Source organism: Netta rufina (genome assembly GCF_964035555.1).
Source record: "Netta rufina genome assembly, chromosome: 11".
NCBI lineage: Eukaryota > Metazoa > Chordata > Aves > Anseriformes > Anatidae > Netta > Netta rufina.
Window position 1 is genome coordinate 16,910,590 of NC_140134.1, and position 16,369 is coordinate 16,926,958.

At 37.5% G+C, this 16,369-nt stretch overlaps 1 protein-coding gene across 1 annotated transcript in view; it reads left to right on the forward strand.

Annotated features, from left to right (window-relative positions):
- MCTP2 (multiple C2 and transmembrane domain containing 2) overlaps positions 1-16,369 on the forward strand; it is a gene marked incomplete at its 3' end in the record, with an annotated part of 100,977 nt that overhangs the window by 55,081 nt on the left and 29,527 nt on the right. The window contains exons 15-16 of the mRNA XM_084293133.1: positions 735-809; positions 1,600-1,719. Coding sequence (XP_084149259.1) covers positions 735-809; positions 1,600-1,719 — 195 coding nt within the window. The remainder of the gene's footprint in view (positions 1-734; positions 810-1,599; positions 1,720-16,369) is intronic.

A 16,369-nucleotide genomic window follows, 5' to 3' on the forward strand; every position in this document is an offset into this window, starting at 1 on the left:
TTCATTTGCAGCAGCCAAAAAAGGGCTTAATGTTTAGATTATTATACGTTACTTTTAACACCTACTTCCTCCCCAAAAAGCTGACCCACAATGTTCTCTTCCCAGGGTGTTGACAGGAAAATTAATGAGGCATATACATGCTGCACTTAGTTTTTTAGGTGGCTGAGTCAGTCTCAATTGCTTTTGCCCTCCAGCCTTTACTGAATAGAATCCTATTTATTAAGGCCATTGTGGGCTGTACTGCAGCTCTGCTTTTGCTGGCCCTGTGGTGCGGTGAGGTTGGTCAACCAAAATCTGGGGAGCAGGGCTGCTGCCAAGTGTCAGGCAGAGAAGTTCAAGGTTCTTACACCTACAGTGAATGTGTAGGATTTAAAATATTTCAATATTTCAATTCTTCTGTAAGATGTCCCCTTGGTTTCTTTCACTGCGCTTCTGAATGTCCCTTAAGTGAGTTCAGCTTTGCCCAGTTTAACTCTTGCAGACTCCCGTGGGTTAAGGATTGCATGTGCATGATGGAGTAGGCCCCTGGATCAAGCGGAATCACAGGTTTGGGGGTACTGTTTGTGTTGTCACTGCTCTTCAGGTCAACAGATATGTGCCAGAGTTGCAGAGGGTATCACTGTGTATACCTGGCAGCTCCTCATAAATCATGCACAGGATGAAAAGAGAAAGATCCTGAAATAATGAATTAAAAAGCATGATTTATTTTATTTTATTTTTTATTTTTTTTTAAGGTAAAAGCAAGTATTAGAACATTCAAGCCCCGAGAAAAGCGTTTCACTGAAGAGAACTGCAAATTTTCTAAGAAGGTAAAGATTGTCTCTGGGCTAAGCTCTTGTTTGTTTTGGAAAGTTTTGAGTTGCTGTAGTATGGTTGCAAGAACAAAACCTATTTAAGCATAAAACACAACACATGTAAATTCTGTGTATTTCTGCGTATGTTTAAAGGCTTGTTTGTGTTAACACAGAGTTGCTTTCTGATCTAGTTTGCATCAGTAGTTTTGCTTTGTGCTTCAGAATAGGGAAAATGATTGTTGTAGATGTTGCACAGTTCACAGCACCTAAAGTAAAACATAAGCTGTATTCCTTTCTTTGGGAACGAGAATTTAGGTCTAAATTAGCTAGTTAAAATATCCATAGGATTCTAGAATGATAGCTATTATCCTTTTTAAAATAAAGGTGATCGATAATAAGGCTAAAATTCTCATTTATTTCTATGGACTAATCCAAAACACATAGCGAAGAGGTTCTGTGTTTGGATTAAATTATTTTGAGCCCTTCTCCTCAGACACTGTTATACTATGAAAATTGAAAGGGAGCAAAGATAGGTTTCTGTTACTGTTCTATTTAGTTTTGGCATCAAGAGTGTTTTTTTTTTTTTTTTTTTCCTGAGGGATAAGGAAAATCTGGAAGGTATGGGTGTAATCAGAAAGCAGACAGGAGCTGGAGAGTGTCTCTGAAATAGAAGCTTTATTTGTAATATGTGCCCTGGCATGCATTTGTAGCTTAAATTATCCCTGTTTCTGAAGCAATTGTAGGATATTAGAGTGTTTGATTAAACACCTCTTCTCCTCCCCTCCTCCCACTCAATATTTATCAGATCTTATCAAGAAATGTTGATCGTGTGAAAAAAATCACTATGGCAATATGGAATACAATACAATTCCTTCAGAGCTGCTTTCTCTGGGAGTCCACAGTAAAGAGCATGATAGCATTTGTGGTAAGTGGATTTCTTCTTTTATTGCATGAGGCTAAGTGATATAAGATATCGAGTGTTACCGTGCCTTCCTTTCCACCAGCGTAAAGCCATTTATCGTTTACTGTTATTGGTATTTTGTAGCTACACGGCTGCAGGGTGTACAGATTTCAACGGCAGCCAGGCCAGTGTTTGGCCTGCTGGACATGGAAATTAGACCTTCAGAAATAGTCTTTTTTTTTTTTTTTTTTTTGGCTTGGTTCAGAGGCTTTTGCTGACCTGTGCTCAGGACACCTGAGTCAGTGTGCTTGGTGACACCACCCTGTGAAGGTTTGACCATGTGACTATTCTGGACCTTTTTAGAGCTTGGAAATTGGATGTTAGGAAAGGAGGGAGGTTGTAGCAAAGAGGGTGGATACCAACTGCAGGGAGATATCTTTGATTTGCATGATGCACCGAGCTGATGGTTGCTTTCCCATCCATCTTCCCTTGCAATGGGGAGGTATTTAGCTACAGGTTATCAGTGTCTGCTTTGCATGCTGCCACCCCAGAGTAAGCTACATGCTCTTGTGGCACAGAAGAAGCACTCCTGACGTCACCAGTTACAAATTTAATACATTGCTTTTAAAGAAAAAAAAAGAAAAAAGAAAAAAAAAAAAGGAAAGCCTGGTCAGCGTGATCTCCCCTCTGCAAACAAAAACCCAAGTTCTTCACCTGCCTGTCCCACTTTTCAGTCTTCTCCTTTTTCCTCTTGGTAGTAAATACCCCATTTGCAGTTTTCTCATAATCCACTCAAGCACAAAAAGGTTTTGCCTGGTTTTTATTCCGCGGTGTGACATTTTCTTCATGCTTGAAATGTTTGGCATGCCATTAAAGGTTGCAAAATCATTTTGTGGTGGTCCAGCATGCAAAAAGAAAGGTGTTTTTTTTTTTTTTTTTTTTTTTTTTTTTTTTTTTTTTTTTTTTTTTTTTTTTTTTTTTTTTTTTAGTGTTGATTAAGCAAAATAGCAGCCACATCTTCAAGATTTCTCCTCCTTTTACTGTCTGTGAATTATAAGTCACTTAAAGGCTCTTTTGAGGAAAACACTTCACAGTGTATTTGCTACAGATAAGTAAAGTGATTGAAAGAAAATCAGAGCAAAGATGGAGAAGCTGTCTTTCACCCTGCAGATTAGAGGGATGATGTGCACGTAAGAGTAGGTAGGACGAGAGGGTCTTTTCTGTGTATTTTTTTTCCTGCTTTTGTTCAAAGCTTATTTAGATCATATCTAGCATTAATGGTTCAAGAGCTGCTGACTAGTACCTTGAAGTGTTTTCTCTACTGAAGAACAGAGATGCTAACTGATACGCTGTAGGATGCACACTAAAGATGCTAACTGATACACTGTAGGATGCATACTGAAAGTGCTAAGAGGAAGAAAACCTAAATCAACTTCACCTTGCCCTTTAGGCCTTTAAGATGATGTTTTTCTTGAAACAGATGGAGTTGCTATGCATGCATATTTGTTTGCAATATTGGCAGCTCTCAAATCCTCTTTGTATGGCATGTAGGAGAGTGGAGTCCCTGGTACCTCACTAAAGCAGGTATGGGGCTGTTCAAGGGAGCTGTATGGTTGTGCACAAGGGAATTGTACGGTTGTGCACACTGTGCTGGAAAGAGGCAGGGAAGTAAAATCCCAGCGCCAACATCCTGCCATCACCATTAAGCAGGAATCTAAGCACGTGCTTAAGAGATTTGCTCAATTAGGAAACAAAATACTTGTGAAGTTATAGCTCTGAAGTTCAGTTTTCTAAACTTGGGAAAAGTTTGTAAGTGGTAGAGAGGCATTAAAAAAAAAAAAAAAAAAAGGTGGGCAAGTGAGTCCATAGAAAAAGGAATTGTTTCCAGGTGAAAACTAAGATGAACAAAAAGACGGAAGGTTACAAATTACAGATGTTAACATCTTTACTGGGTAACATAATGCTCCCGGTTTGCTACAGAAAGTCAGTAGTGGGACAGGAATAAAAATACATGACTAAGATTAATAAGAGCAGATTTCTTCTACGAACCAAAAGTGAAGTGTATTTGATTTTTTCCACATGGAAATAATTCCACTCAGGCATTTATAATGAAGTGCTAATTCTCTATCTCTCACTATTTCCAGTATGTGTGTTCATAATTGTGAAAATATGTACACAGCGTGATAGGTGCAGCATCTGTACTGCCCTGCCCTGCACTTGTACTCCACTCTTAACAGTTTAAATAAAAGGTGTATTAAAATAGTATTGTTTTAAAATCATCTTTCCCCAGAAAATAACATCTATATGCCTTCAGTACCTGGCTTTGAAAAAGCTTAACCTGTCCAATGTTTGTCCTTGCTAACATCCCACTTGTATCTGACATTCAAAACTAGAGGCAGGGAAAATGCACAAAGCTCCTCATGCATGTGAACCTTATTTTCTTAAGCTATCAAACTAAAAACACCACCAGATGGAAGAAAATATTTTTAAGAGATCATCAGAGCATTGCAATAGGCAAGGACGCAGACTCTTACACCTTCCTGTTTTAGTCTTTATTACAGTGTACCTCCCTCCCCATTAGTGCTGACAGCTTGCAAGTGTGACAAGGACATTTGCTGCTACTTCTGGGTGCGCAAGAGAAAAAGGACAGAGGAAACAGGACAGTGCAGGCAGGACACAAGTGAATGAGAAAAATGCTGTCACCATGTTTTTCTTACAAGATGCATCATCCCAAGCTTTTTTTAGTTCGTGAGAGCAGGCAGTCAAAGAACTTGAGTATGTGTTGTTTTTTTCCTCTGGTATAGAAATGAAATCATACTTTCCATCGGCATTTTCAGGTTTAGAGGTTTTAGGTGTTGGAAATAGGGTTGAGTGATGTGAGGAGAAAAGCTAAAATTCACTTTCAGTGAGGCTTGCCCTGTGCACAAAGGGATTAGTGTGAGTTGTGTTACACAAGTGCTAGGATAAACGTGGTGGGTCAGGAAAGTCACATGTAGGCTTCCTGGATTATTTTTCTTGTAGACTTTATTGTTGCCCCGGTACAAAAAAAAAAAAAAAAAAATAGAAAAAAAACAACCACAATACACTGATAGACATTGTGTGTACCTGAGAATATTAGCGTGTGTGGGAATTGTTGCTTATAGTGTTATACTGGGAGAGATCTTAAGTCTTTGTCCATGTACTCTTCTCCTTCTAATCTATGAACATACCCCTTGAAAAGGGCTTTATTTTGAACATCCTCAAAAGCATCCTGTAATATATCTCTTTATAGATGTTCTTGTGTGCCTGACAATTTCCATATCCTACCCTGGACAATTTGCTCCCAGTTTCCAGAGCAAATATTGTGGTTTTAACCTCATCCTCATCACTCCTTCCTTTTGTCACACCTTTCTTCATTGAGACATTGCTTCCATGTTATGTTAATGGTGTCCAGAAAGCTGCGTGGTGAAATGTGCCTAAGGGAACGTCTGCTTACAAGTTGTCTTGTGTATCTGATAATAAGCTGTTTGTTTTTCCCCCTCGTGGATATGAAAACTTGTATTACCTTTCTAGTGTGCTTTTAAGCTGAATTTCTACTTCTCCCTTCCACATGCATGCTCTCCCTGCCTCCCCTGCTCCCTCTCTCACCAAATCAGTTGTGGAAGTTAAATCCATAATAAGAACTGAATCGTTCCTACTGCACAATATGTATTTTAAAAATATTTTAAAAGTTAATTTTAGTCACAGAATGATTTTCATGAGGAATTATGCATCATTGCACATTGTGCTTGTGATTTTATACAACATAATTACACCTTCTATTGACAGTTTTCCTCTGCATTAATGGTAATTATGTCATTTAATGAAATTACAGTAATTGCATTAAAAAAATCTATAATCTGGTGCAAATTAAAAGGATATATCGACTGGAATTCTTACTATCGTATTTTTTTTTGTAAAGTTTGCATGATAGCCACAAGACATTGACAGGATCAGGCAAATGATGGGAAACCAGCCACCATCGCACCTCCAGCGTGACTGGCAGCTCTCTCTGCTGGTGTGCTTCAGGGTCCCTGCACACAAACCCATGCCAGCATCCCTCATTTTTACTGGCAGCGTGTCCCCCTGCATCAGGTTCAGGTCTCTGCAAAGCAAGGCTGCTGCCAGGGTGGGTACAGGTGGGAGCAGTTTTTCAGGCTCTGCCCTAGCTGGCAGCCAGACAACGAACGCAGCACGGGCAGTATTTATTTTATTTTGCAGTGACATTGCAGGGGGGCTGATAATTCTTTTAAGATGGATTAGTACCAGGAGGAAGACATGATGATGCAACTTAATGTAGTCAAAATGTGGAGTTTTTGATCAAAATGCCTGTAGTTATTGAATACTGGGCAGCAGGGAAAATGATAAGTGTGGGATTATTTTGGAGCTGTTTGGGCTTCTCAAAAAGCCAGCTGATGGAAAAGCAGGAAAGCCCTGGGGTTTCTGGATACTCAGCAGAGCTGCTGGGAGTTGTGGATACAGCAGCAAACCCAAACTTAAGCTTTTGAGCTCCTTGCTGCAGAGGTGGGATTTTGGCACCCTTCTCTGGTTCAGAGCTCCAAAGCTTTTTGTAAATCCTGAAAGAGCTGGAGAATGCCCACTTTTTTTGTTGCTGGGCTCTTGGAACATGGGAACTGGAAGTTGTGAGGAGTCATGGGGTGAACTGGGTGAAGCTGCCCTTTGCCGGTTTGCTTCAGTCCTAATCTAGGATAGCAGGGAGAGAGAGTTGAGCCCGTGAACTGTGCAGCCCATGAACTTCTGGGCATCTCTCCTTATTACAGGATTTAATATGCAGCCACTTAAGCTTGTGATATGAGAGCTGGATCTGAGCCCAGCTGAACTCATCTCATAGGGGAGACACCAACTATTTCACTAGACGTGAATAATTTTTAATCCCTGTTGAGCTGGGCTATATTTATACTGACAATTTAAAGACAAAAGGCCATTACCTTGTTGACAATGTCCTCTAAAATCACTAATTACACATCAGTAAGAGGGAAATGTCGTCGTGTCGTCCCCCCGCCCCGGAAAGATGTTTAACTCAAAATCTAAGCCTTCTGGCGTTAACATGGAAAAAGTCTTTCATTCTGCATGTGGACAAGCATCTTCTTCATGTTTTGCCTAGACTTTTCTAAGCAAAGCAAAATGTTCCAGCCCTGTTTGTACTGAATGTAATTCAACACTGGCCATGACAAAAAAAATGCTGGTAAAACATCCAGTTTAACTCGTGTTGTTTTGAAACACAGTGGTATTTTATTTATTTAATCTTTTATTTATTTATTTATTTATTTATTTATTTATTTTTTGGTGGGAAGGGAGTTTTAGATCAATAAAAGGAAGTGTTTGGGGCAAAAGTTTTACAGGGAACATGTGAAATCTATGGAGAAATGAAAACAATGAAATCTGAACAATTTAGGATAGATACCAAGTCGCCAATCATCTCTTGGACCTCTGGCCAACCAAACAGAAGGATAGAAGATAAGTTTCAGTGAAACTTTACTTCTGAATTACCAGTAGATGGTAACATTTCTCCTACAGGGAGAGGGAGGAAGATGCTCTCTCACATGAGCTCCTGTATTTCTTATTTGCCCTGTGAATTTTGAACAAGCAGTTCTCTGATACAAAGCACAATCCACCCCACCATTACTACATGTGTAACTGATGAGAAGGGTATAGTCTTTATTTCTCCTTTTTTTATCCTCATAGCTGAAGATGAAATATAAATCATTGTTCCCAAACTAGTTGGGAACAGCATTAAAGTAATGGTAGATTAAAATGCCTCCACATTAAAAAGCTAAATAAAATGAATAGATGTAATCCTAAAGAGAGAAGAATGAGTATTCTTCAAACACTGAATAGGGAACTTGGAAAAAGAAAAAGCTTAAAAAAAAAAAAAAAAAAGAAAAGTATTAATGCAAAAGAGATGGTCCTCACTTCCGCTTTACTGTAGAGCTTTTGCTGAGGGCTTTTCTCAGCCCATTTGTAGCTTATGCTTTGCTGCAGTTTTAAAGAAGCAATTGGAAAAGAGATGAATGCCGTCCCTTTTTAAATAGGAAATCTGAGAAATAGCACTCTGATGAAAAAATAATAATAAAAAAATCATATTTAAGACTAGAGCTAGCACTGGAAGAGCAGTCAGAGGCAGTGTTTTGAGAATTTGGTCTAGTAACTATTTCTTCAGTGTCCCTAACATTTCCTCTGCTCTTTGCCTCTGTAAATCCCTGGCAAAGTCACATCTTTAAAAATTATTGTCTTGAACTCCCGTGAAAAGGCTGGATCAGAGGTATGTTTTTATTTCAAGCTATTATATCCCTGTAAAAGCATTTTTCTAATGACAGAGGAAACGTTTACATCCTGCTTCCTCCACGTTGCTCATGCCACTGCCTGTGAAAATTCAACATTGTGCATGCAAAGCCGTTCTGAGCACGTTACCTGACACATGCAAGTAACTGCTTGGATGAGAAACAGGCTTCTCTGGGCAACTAAAGGAGATGGTTTTGCCCTTCTCCCAGCAATTTTACATTTCCAGTATTATTCTTTTGTGGTTGAGGGGAATATGATTTAAGCTTGAGATTCTGGGCTTTGCTTTGCTGCAGCAGTTAAAATTCCTGGAATAGCAACAGTAATATTGATGATGCTGAGAGACACACAGCAAAGTAAACACATGTTATTTCCAGCTCTTTAAAAAATGCAAGAACAAACAAGGACAAAGTTAATAGGGAAATAACCACTTAGAAGCTTGACAACACTATAAACAAGGCTGAAAAAAACAAAGTTTGAAGCATTGGAGCCAGAGTGAGATAGAGCATAGCAGCGACTGATACCCCGATCCTTTTTTTCACTCTAAAAAGGCTAGGTGGTCTTATGTTTCTAGCTCAGAGTTCAAGGATTTGCTTTTTACCAGTGAAACATTCCAGAACAAAACAAAAACAACAACAGTTTTGCATCTGAGGAATAATAGTTTTTTTCCTCTGGGCCTGCTTAACAAGGCATGCTGTTAAGTGAGTCCCTTGCTTTTGGGGTTGAGGAGCTTCGATAGCAATGCCTTCTGTGCTGAGCATGCATCACATAGGAGCAATTCACTCAGCCCGGGTAATGAGACCCCCAAGCCCCTGTCTCTCACTCTTTTTGTAATTGCATTGCATTGTTTTTACTTGATGAATAAAGCCTTTGCATATGTCAGTTGCATGTGCTAGACGTTACAGAGTGTTCAGGTAAAAGCCCAATTCTGCCAGAAGAAGAGCATTTGTATGGTTGGTCAGCAGGAATGCAGACAGTTTGAAGGCATCCAATAAAGAATTAAGGTAATGAGTAAGAAATTCAGCTTTGTTATGGGGTGTACAGATATATCCTTAAGAGGCACATAGAAGGTGCCTTTATTAACATATAAATATCTAGCTATCTGTCCAGACCTGGATTAGAAGTGTATATATATATACAAACATATATATAGTGTATGTATATAAAAGTGTGTATATACATATATAGTTTTAATCTGTTTGGCTAATGGCAGCTCACAAAGCCAACCCCAAATGAGCAAACATTTTTGTTTAAGAAAAAAAAAAAAAAAAAAAAAGAAAGGCAAAATGGCCCTTTATAGCTAAAACCTGAACTAAATGCATCTGAAAACAATTCTGACTGGCTTTCTGCTCGAGTTGTGACCTGTTGGAGAACTCTGCTCAGTGCTTGCGTTTCCAGCTAATTTGATATTGCCTTTTTTGTGGCTGAAGCTTTGTCATTTGTTTCTAAGCTGTCATTTTTATTAGTCTCCCTGGCTGATCTTTTTGGGCTCTCGTCAGGTGGTGTATGTTCTCCATTGTCTGCCTGGTCTTGGCAAGCTGTAGGTCCTTTTATTGCCATATGACGTGGGCGTGCTTGCAGCAGTAGCCTGTAATTATACCCACCACAGGTGACAGTTACAAGAGAGCTTTGGTAATAATTTTAGCAGCCTGATCTGATGTTTATGAAGAGAGAACCCTCTTTGTGGTCTGGCTGGAGTTTGCTATATTGTATTGTACTTTAGCTGTTTGATTTATGAAGCCCTTTCTTTTTTAATATATAACGTCTTGTGTCTTTTAAAGTTTTTTTTTGTGTCTTTTGAAGTTTTGTTAGATTTTTGTTGCTCTTATATTGTTTTGTACATTTAGTATGTATTTTTGTATGTCTTGTATTTATTTTGCTTTGTCTGGCAGGGTAAAATTGTACTCTTGCTTGTTATTAGTTTTATTTGTATATTCAGCATTGCTGAACTCCTGTTTTGAACTTCACATCAGCAGATACATTGTGTTCTCCTGCTTAGGAGTCTAGTCTTTACTCTTTTTTTTTTTTTTTTTTTTTTTTTTTTTGTCTTTAAAAACAAAAACAAAAACACTATTTTATAAAGATCACATTTGCTATCCACAAAGGTGTCATGGGCTCTGTTATTCCCAATAGATTTGCAAAACTTTCATGTCCAAAGTTTTTTTTTTTTTTTTTTTTTTTTTTTGTCCTGATTCTTATTGCTGTCTTACAAATCTCCCACCCAATGTTAAGAATTTGCTGCAAAAGAGCTGCCAAAGTCTAAAATACACAATGCCTAAAAATTGGCTTTTTTTTTTTTTTTTTCCTGTTTTAGATTCTTTAGAGGAACTTCCAAATTTGTGAGAAAGCAGTAAATTTTAATTCCTATCAAGTAATTAATAGGTTAACAAACAACAGGAATTTGTTATCATTTGCCAATTTATTTGGTCCTAAAGAGATGATATTGCATATCAGGATCCCATCACTTATTTTCCCAATTTATCTGTTGCCTTTCCTGAAAGCTCACTTTATTTTAATGAAAGTGAAATTAGTATTTCAAGTTTACTGAGGACTATATCTGTGCAAGAGTCACATTAAACAGGACTGAGAGAGACAGAGAAACTACTTGCTCACTGCTACTGGAGATAACAGAATTTCAGATGGTTTTGTGTAAAATTCCCAGAGTTTGGTAGGGATGTGCACTATGAAAACTGCACAAGGAAAAAGTATCCAGTTCAGTCCAAGCATGTATTGTTCTTGTTTCTTGTCAGAAAATTGTAGGAGAAAAAAAAAAAAAAAGTAGGAAGTCCTATTAGGAAGTGAAATCTTCATTAGATGTAAAAATTCTTTTTCTTTCTTAATGTGCCGCCCCCTCCAAGAACCTAGGTGTACTGATTTTCCTTCGGTCTAGATCTGCTTGGTTTTGTTTCATTCACATTACTTTGAGCTGGCATCTCTTAGAAAGTATTTTAAAACACTTAGTTTTACAGAAAGATTTTAGGCATTGACAATTATCTCCTCTGTTATCAGTGGAGCAACCCTATCAATATTTTGTGTTTTTTCTTCATCTTTTTCTTCAAAAAAAAGACAAATCCTTTATTTATAAGATGTTAACTTAAAACAGTGCATTCTCTGGAAATAGGCAATTCTTATTCTTTTGATGTGATGGAATAAGTAGAGACATATCTGTAGGTGGTTTAAGTCACTGCAAGTCCATTTACTTCAGGAAACCTATATTATTTAACATTGGTTAAAAATTTCTATCTTTTGTGGAGTAAATCCTGCTTGAATACGACTAGCAGGTTTTCAGAAGAGGAGGAAAAATCCTGTAGGTGGCGATGGCCTCTCATGAATGAGCCAGCTCTGACTTTCATGCTTTTGTCAGATTTTTCTGGCAGGTTTTCTTTTTCTTGCTTGAACTATTTTATTTTTAATTTAATTCACCAGTTCTCTCAGCGCTAATCTAACACTAGTTGCAGAAATGTTGACAACTGGAAGAAATTTCATATTTGAAGGTAACACAACATTTTGGCTTTTATGATGGAGACAGATGCACCTTGAGGGGTTTCTCTTAAAGCATTCTACTACTCTTTTTTTTTTTTGTTCTTTTAAATGAGAAAGAGTTGGATCCTTTGCAAGATCTGAAATAAAAGAGGATTAGTATAGAAACTACAGAGCAAAGACTTATTTTTATTTTTTATTTATTTATTTTTTTTTTTAAAGAAGCCTGTTCTTTGTTTTACTTTCCTGCACTAGCAACTAATAATTGATTTGACTCAGAGGTTAGTCTTAAGCATCTGGGAAGTTCTCGGGTGTTGGACATAAGGTTGTTTAAGGATAGCAGTAGTAATAAAAGTACCCCACAACAGAATAATTCTTCTATTTTTTAGCGTTCACTGGGGAATAAAGCTGGAGCACTAGTCTAACTGAAAAATCCCAGAAATCTGATTTTAAAAGTCTGTTCTATTGATTGTTAATAAATTTGACTGCTGCCACAGTAAAGGATTACACTGGCACCAGTAGCATCCCTGAGATTTGATCTCTTTCTCCACTGCTTCATTAAAATTAAATATATTAGTCTTAATTGTCAACCTACATTTTATTCAAGTTTAGCTTGGTTTCAGGTGCTTTTTTGTTTAAAAGCCAGCACTGTGATATTGAGAAGTGTTAATATATATGTAAGACATGTAGTGTTTTGTACTTGTCTAATTTGTTGATTTATTTGAGCCTTAACTTTACCCATGGAAAGCTAGCACGTTTAATGAGAGATGAGTGTGATATGTGAGCAGAAGTGTCCACAAAAAATACATATATAAAAATAACAAAGCAGCCTTCATGTGCTCTGCTAGTTGAGATTCAGAACTTTCTACTTGCTTTTTGAGAGAAGTTGCTGTCTTCTGTACTTTCCTTCAGCTTTCATCTTTTAATGGAATAGAGGAGCTGCACAGCTTTGTATCAGAGCCAATTGTCAACTTTCATTAGATGCAGTCTATTGTTTGTTCAGATTAGAAATAACTGCATTACACTTTGACTTTGAAGGCTCGTTTGTTTTTAAATATACTAGGTATATGTGACCTTTTTGTCATTTTTGATGCACTTGGTTTGACAAATTTGAGATACACATTTAAAGAGCAGCAACAAATATTTGCAAAGCAAGTACTTCACAAAAGCCACTTTTTGTATTTCTAGAAAAGTAAAACAAAATCCTGCAGCAAAATATTAGTAGACTCATATAAAGTGTTGTTAGCTAGCATTGTACCCCAAATACATCACGTGGGGGTGGGGGAAATGCTTAGTGAGACTGCAGTGCTCATTATTTAGCAGTGGGTGGGAATCCAGCTAGCTGGTCTTAAAATCCCATTATGAATTGTCCATGTGAGTGTTTAGACATGGCCTCTGTCAGAACATAATGGCAAGGAAGTCTAATTCCATTAAAAAAATACACTGAGCAACTTTTCTTACAATGTTTAGAATATTAAATGAGAAATATATAATTGATACAGTAATATTAGCATTTTTTTTTCAGAGAACATGTCCATCAGGAATTAGATGGTGACTTATTCTAGCAGTTAAGAAAACTCCCCCAGATACTTTCTTGTGCACATTTGGGAAAATTATTTGCAATGATGTATTTCAATTTCCTTAATAAACTAGACCTGTCTTCCTAATTCCCTTTCCCTCACGTCCCTCCATAGGGGTTAAGAAATAAAGTATTTTGAAATTATTATCAGATAATGTTTCTATGAATAACAAACTAATCTATGCCTTTTAAAAATAGATTTATATTCCAAAACTGGGAAGTAAACAGTGTTGACAGAAAGGAAATATGAGATTATTAAAAATGAAGACATTTTGCAGAGCTACTCTGTTTTTTTTTTTTTTTTTTTTTTTTTTTTTTTTCCATTTTTTTTTCTTTTCCTGGGAAGTCATAGCTCTGTAACAGCATGCACTGCAATGGCTTTCCTGCTATTTTAAAATTTGTGTGAATACTGGTACGGTTAGTGGTCTGTTAGTGCCTAACGCACACTGTCTTATACACCGATACCTATAGTAGCACATACAGAGTGACTATGAGATCAAATGCTCTGGTTAAAAAGCCTTAGGGAAGCATTATGTGTCTGAGGTCTGATCTATTGTCTGGGAGGTCGGAGAGTGTTAATGCACTCTGCAAAGATTAGACTCCCTCTCTAATTGCTCCAACACTTCCTTAAAGGATTTAAACAGTCGGGAAAGGTGATGCTCCATGTCAATTTTTGTCTTCTGACAGCCGTTGAAGTTTATCTGTCTTTCCACGGAGACCACTAGATCACATAAACCAAGCAGTATCAAAAGCTTAAACCCTGAATTAGGACTGAGACCTACGAATGCAATTATTTACAACTTTGTTATTTCAGCTTTTGAATACTTTTAACATTAGGGTCGGGATTGATTTTACAGGCATACTTTTTCATTTGGTGGTGGGAACTTCCTAAGTCCCATGAAAAGTTTAACTTGCTGAGTTTGTTGAAAATCCACTCTTTTAATTCCAAAGCAGATCAGGCTAGCTGTGTTTCTTACAGCATGGTCGATGCTTCCTCACTCTATCTCTATGGCACCAAGCCGGCGCATGGAACTGCCACTGTAATGCTGCTTGTTTATATGATGTACAGCGCTATAATCTGAGCTACTGTGAGACACTCATTGCTATTTATCCAAAACTTTTCCTTTCCCAAACAAAATCTAAGAAGGGTTCTGATTTCCCTTGGTCTGTAGAGCCCAAGTCACATATAAAATAAATAAATAACAAGTAAAGCAGTAAAGCTCCTGCAGAAAAGCTTTTCTGCCCCTTAACCAGCATGTCCACAGTGACAAGACCCCAATACTGGTTTTACAAAGCAGAATAGAAATTTGTCCGATGGATCAAAGCTACTTAAAAGAGGCAGTTTATAGTTCTTATTATTCTGCAATCTAGTTATTTGAAAATTAGCTGGAAGCACCAGGTAGTTTTGTTGCTGGTTAAAGGACTGATCTATTGCAGTGGTTTATGTTCTCTTGCTTAGAGAACCACTTTATGAGTTAGGGATGGAAAAGGGTGAATGTTACTAGGGAAGGAGAAACATGGTTCAACACTGAGAGAACTTGGAGCATTTAATATTTCTGCAGCAGGGCCATGGTATCCTGATGTTCACAGTAGGGTAACACTGTTGTAACAAGAGGGGAATTTGACCCATCTTTTAAAAAATGTCCATTCCTGTTTCACAGACAGATGTGAGTGCGTCCCATTTTACCGCAGCTCACATAACACCACAGGACCTGCCAAACAGAAAACCACCCAGTAGGGTGTTTTTTTTTTTTTTTTTTTTTTTCTCTTTCTTTTTGGTGGATTGGAGGCTTTAGAATTTGACAGTGTCAGTGGTTTTCTAGTTTTGTAGCATCTAAATATGTTGATATATATAATCCATTTCACACACAAAAATGTATAAATATGACCTATATAAATATATATTTTTAATGCATCTTTTCTAGACTCTGAGCAGATGACTAATACAGCTGTTCAAAGGAGAAAATGATTTTATTTTTTTTTTTAAAAAAGTCCTCTTGGCTCTGAATCGGAAATTGAGGAGCAGAATTCATCAAGTGTATTCTGATCGTTCTCACATGGGTAGTTCCTCCTTCCTTTTCTGCATAGCATGTTCCTTTGCACTGTTGCTATATTACATGAAATGTTTCATCTGTATATAAAAATTAAAAATTCAAACAAAAATCTGGCCCACAAGAAGAACAGGCCCTTTGGGCATATGGTTCATTATGCATATTCGTTTAATTACTAAAACACTTGGGATGTCTCTACTGCCCTTGCTTGCAACTTGTAAAGTTGGATCTGTTCTGCAGCACAGAATATGTTGAACAGGCATGTGTCATAAAGGACTTGAGTTTTCTCTTATTTAAAACTCTATATAATGTTCTTGGCTGGATTGTTAGAATTTACTGAATATTAGTTCAATCCACTGCATCAAAACAACAGTTCAGAATCTCTTTTCCCTTAACACCTTCTCTAACCCCAAAAAGGCAGGTTTTACAGTGGTTAGTTCATAGCTGTGTTTACTATCAAAGTAACACAAGACTAAGGCTTTAGATTTCAGGCACATTCCCACAAAGCACCTAAAGTCACACGTTGAAGCTGTATAACTTTTATTAGCTAAGAAGGGATTGCTGTGATAGTGTGACTTTAATTGATTTTCAGGGCAAACAGGTGGTGATGGTTTAGGCATCCCCTGGTCTCCTGCCATTCCTAATTTGAAGCTGCACATATAATAGCTTTATTAAAATAAACAATCTTCTGGCTTTAGTTTTACCTGAACAGCTGCCTGAAATTGCAAGAGTCTTGCAACTTTTTTTTTTTTCTTTTATTGTTCTGTGTTTTGGAAAGCAAGATGCTATAGGTCTGTTAGTGGAAAATCTCTATTACATGGTGATGTTGTCAATACTTAGGATTTTTTTTTTGGATCTTTGCAGTTGTTGCTAACTTACAATAGCAACATATTTAGGATATAGTACAGTGAGTATGGCAGTCATCTTCATGCATTTGTTCTGTAATGCAGCAATTTTGTCTCAGCGGATTATGAACCTGCTAAAATTATTTAAGTGCATTGACTCACTCTGACTGTTCTGAGCATTCATTGTATGCTTGTGAGATATGGGGAAGACTGGGATTCGATTATGATTTTTGCTCTACTTTTGATTGTGGAGAATTGGTTTTGGGTAGATGAAGGGTACTTCTGGGCTCTGGCACAGGGTGGCTGATGGAAGCTGTGGTGGGGAACCCTGTATGCACACGAGAATTGTCTGAAATCCTTTGCCTGAAAGGATGCCATCTTGCTGCATTGCTTCATAGATG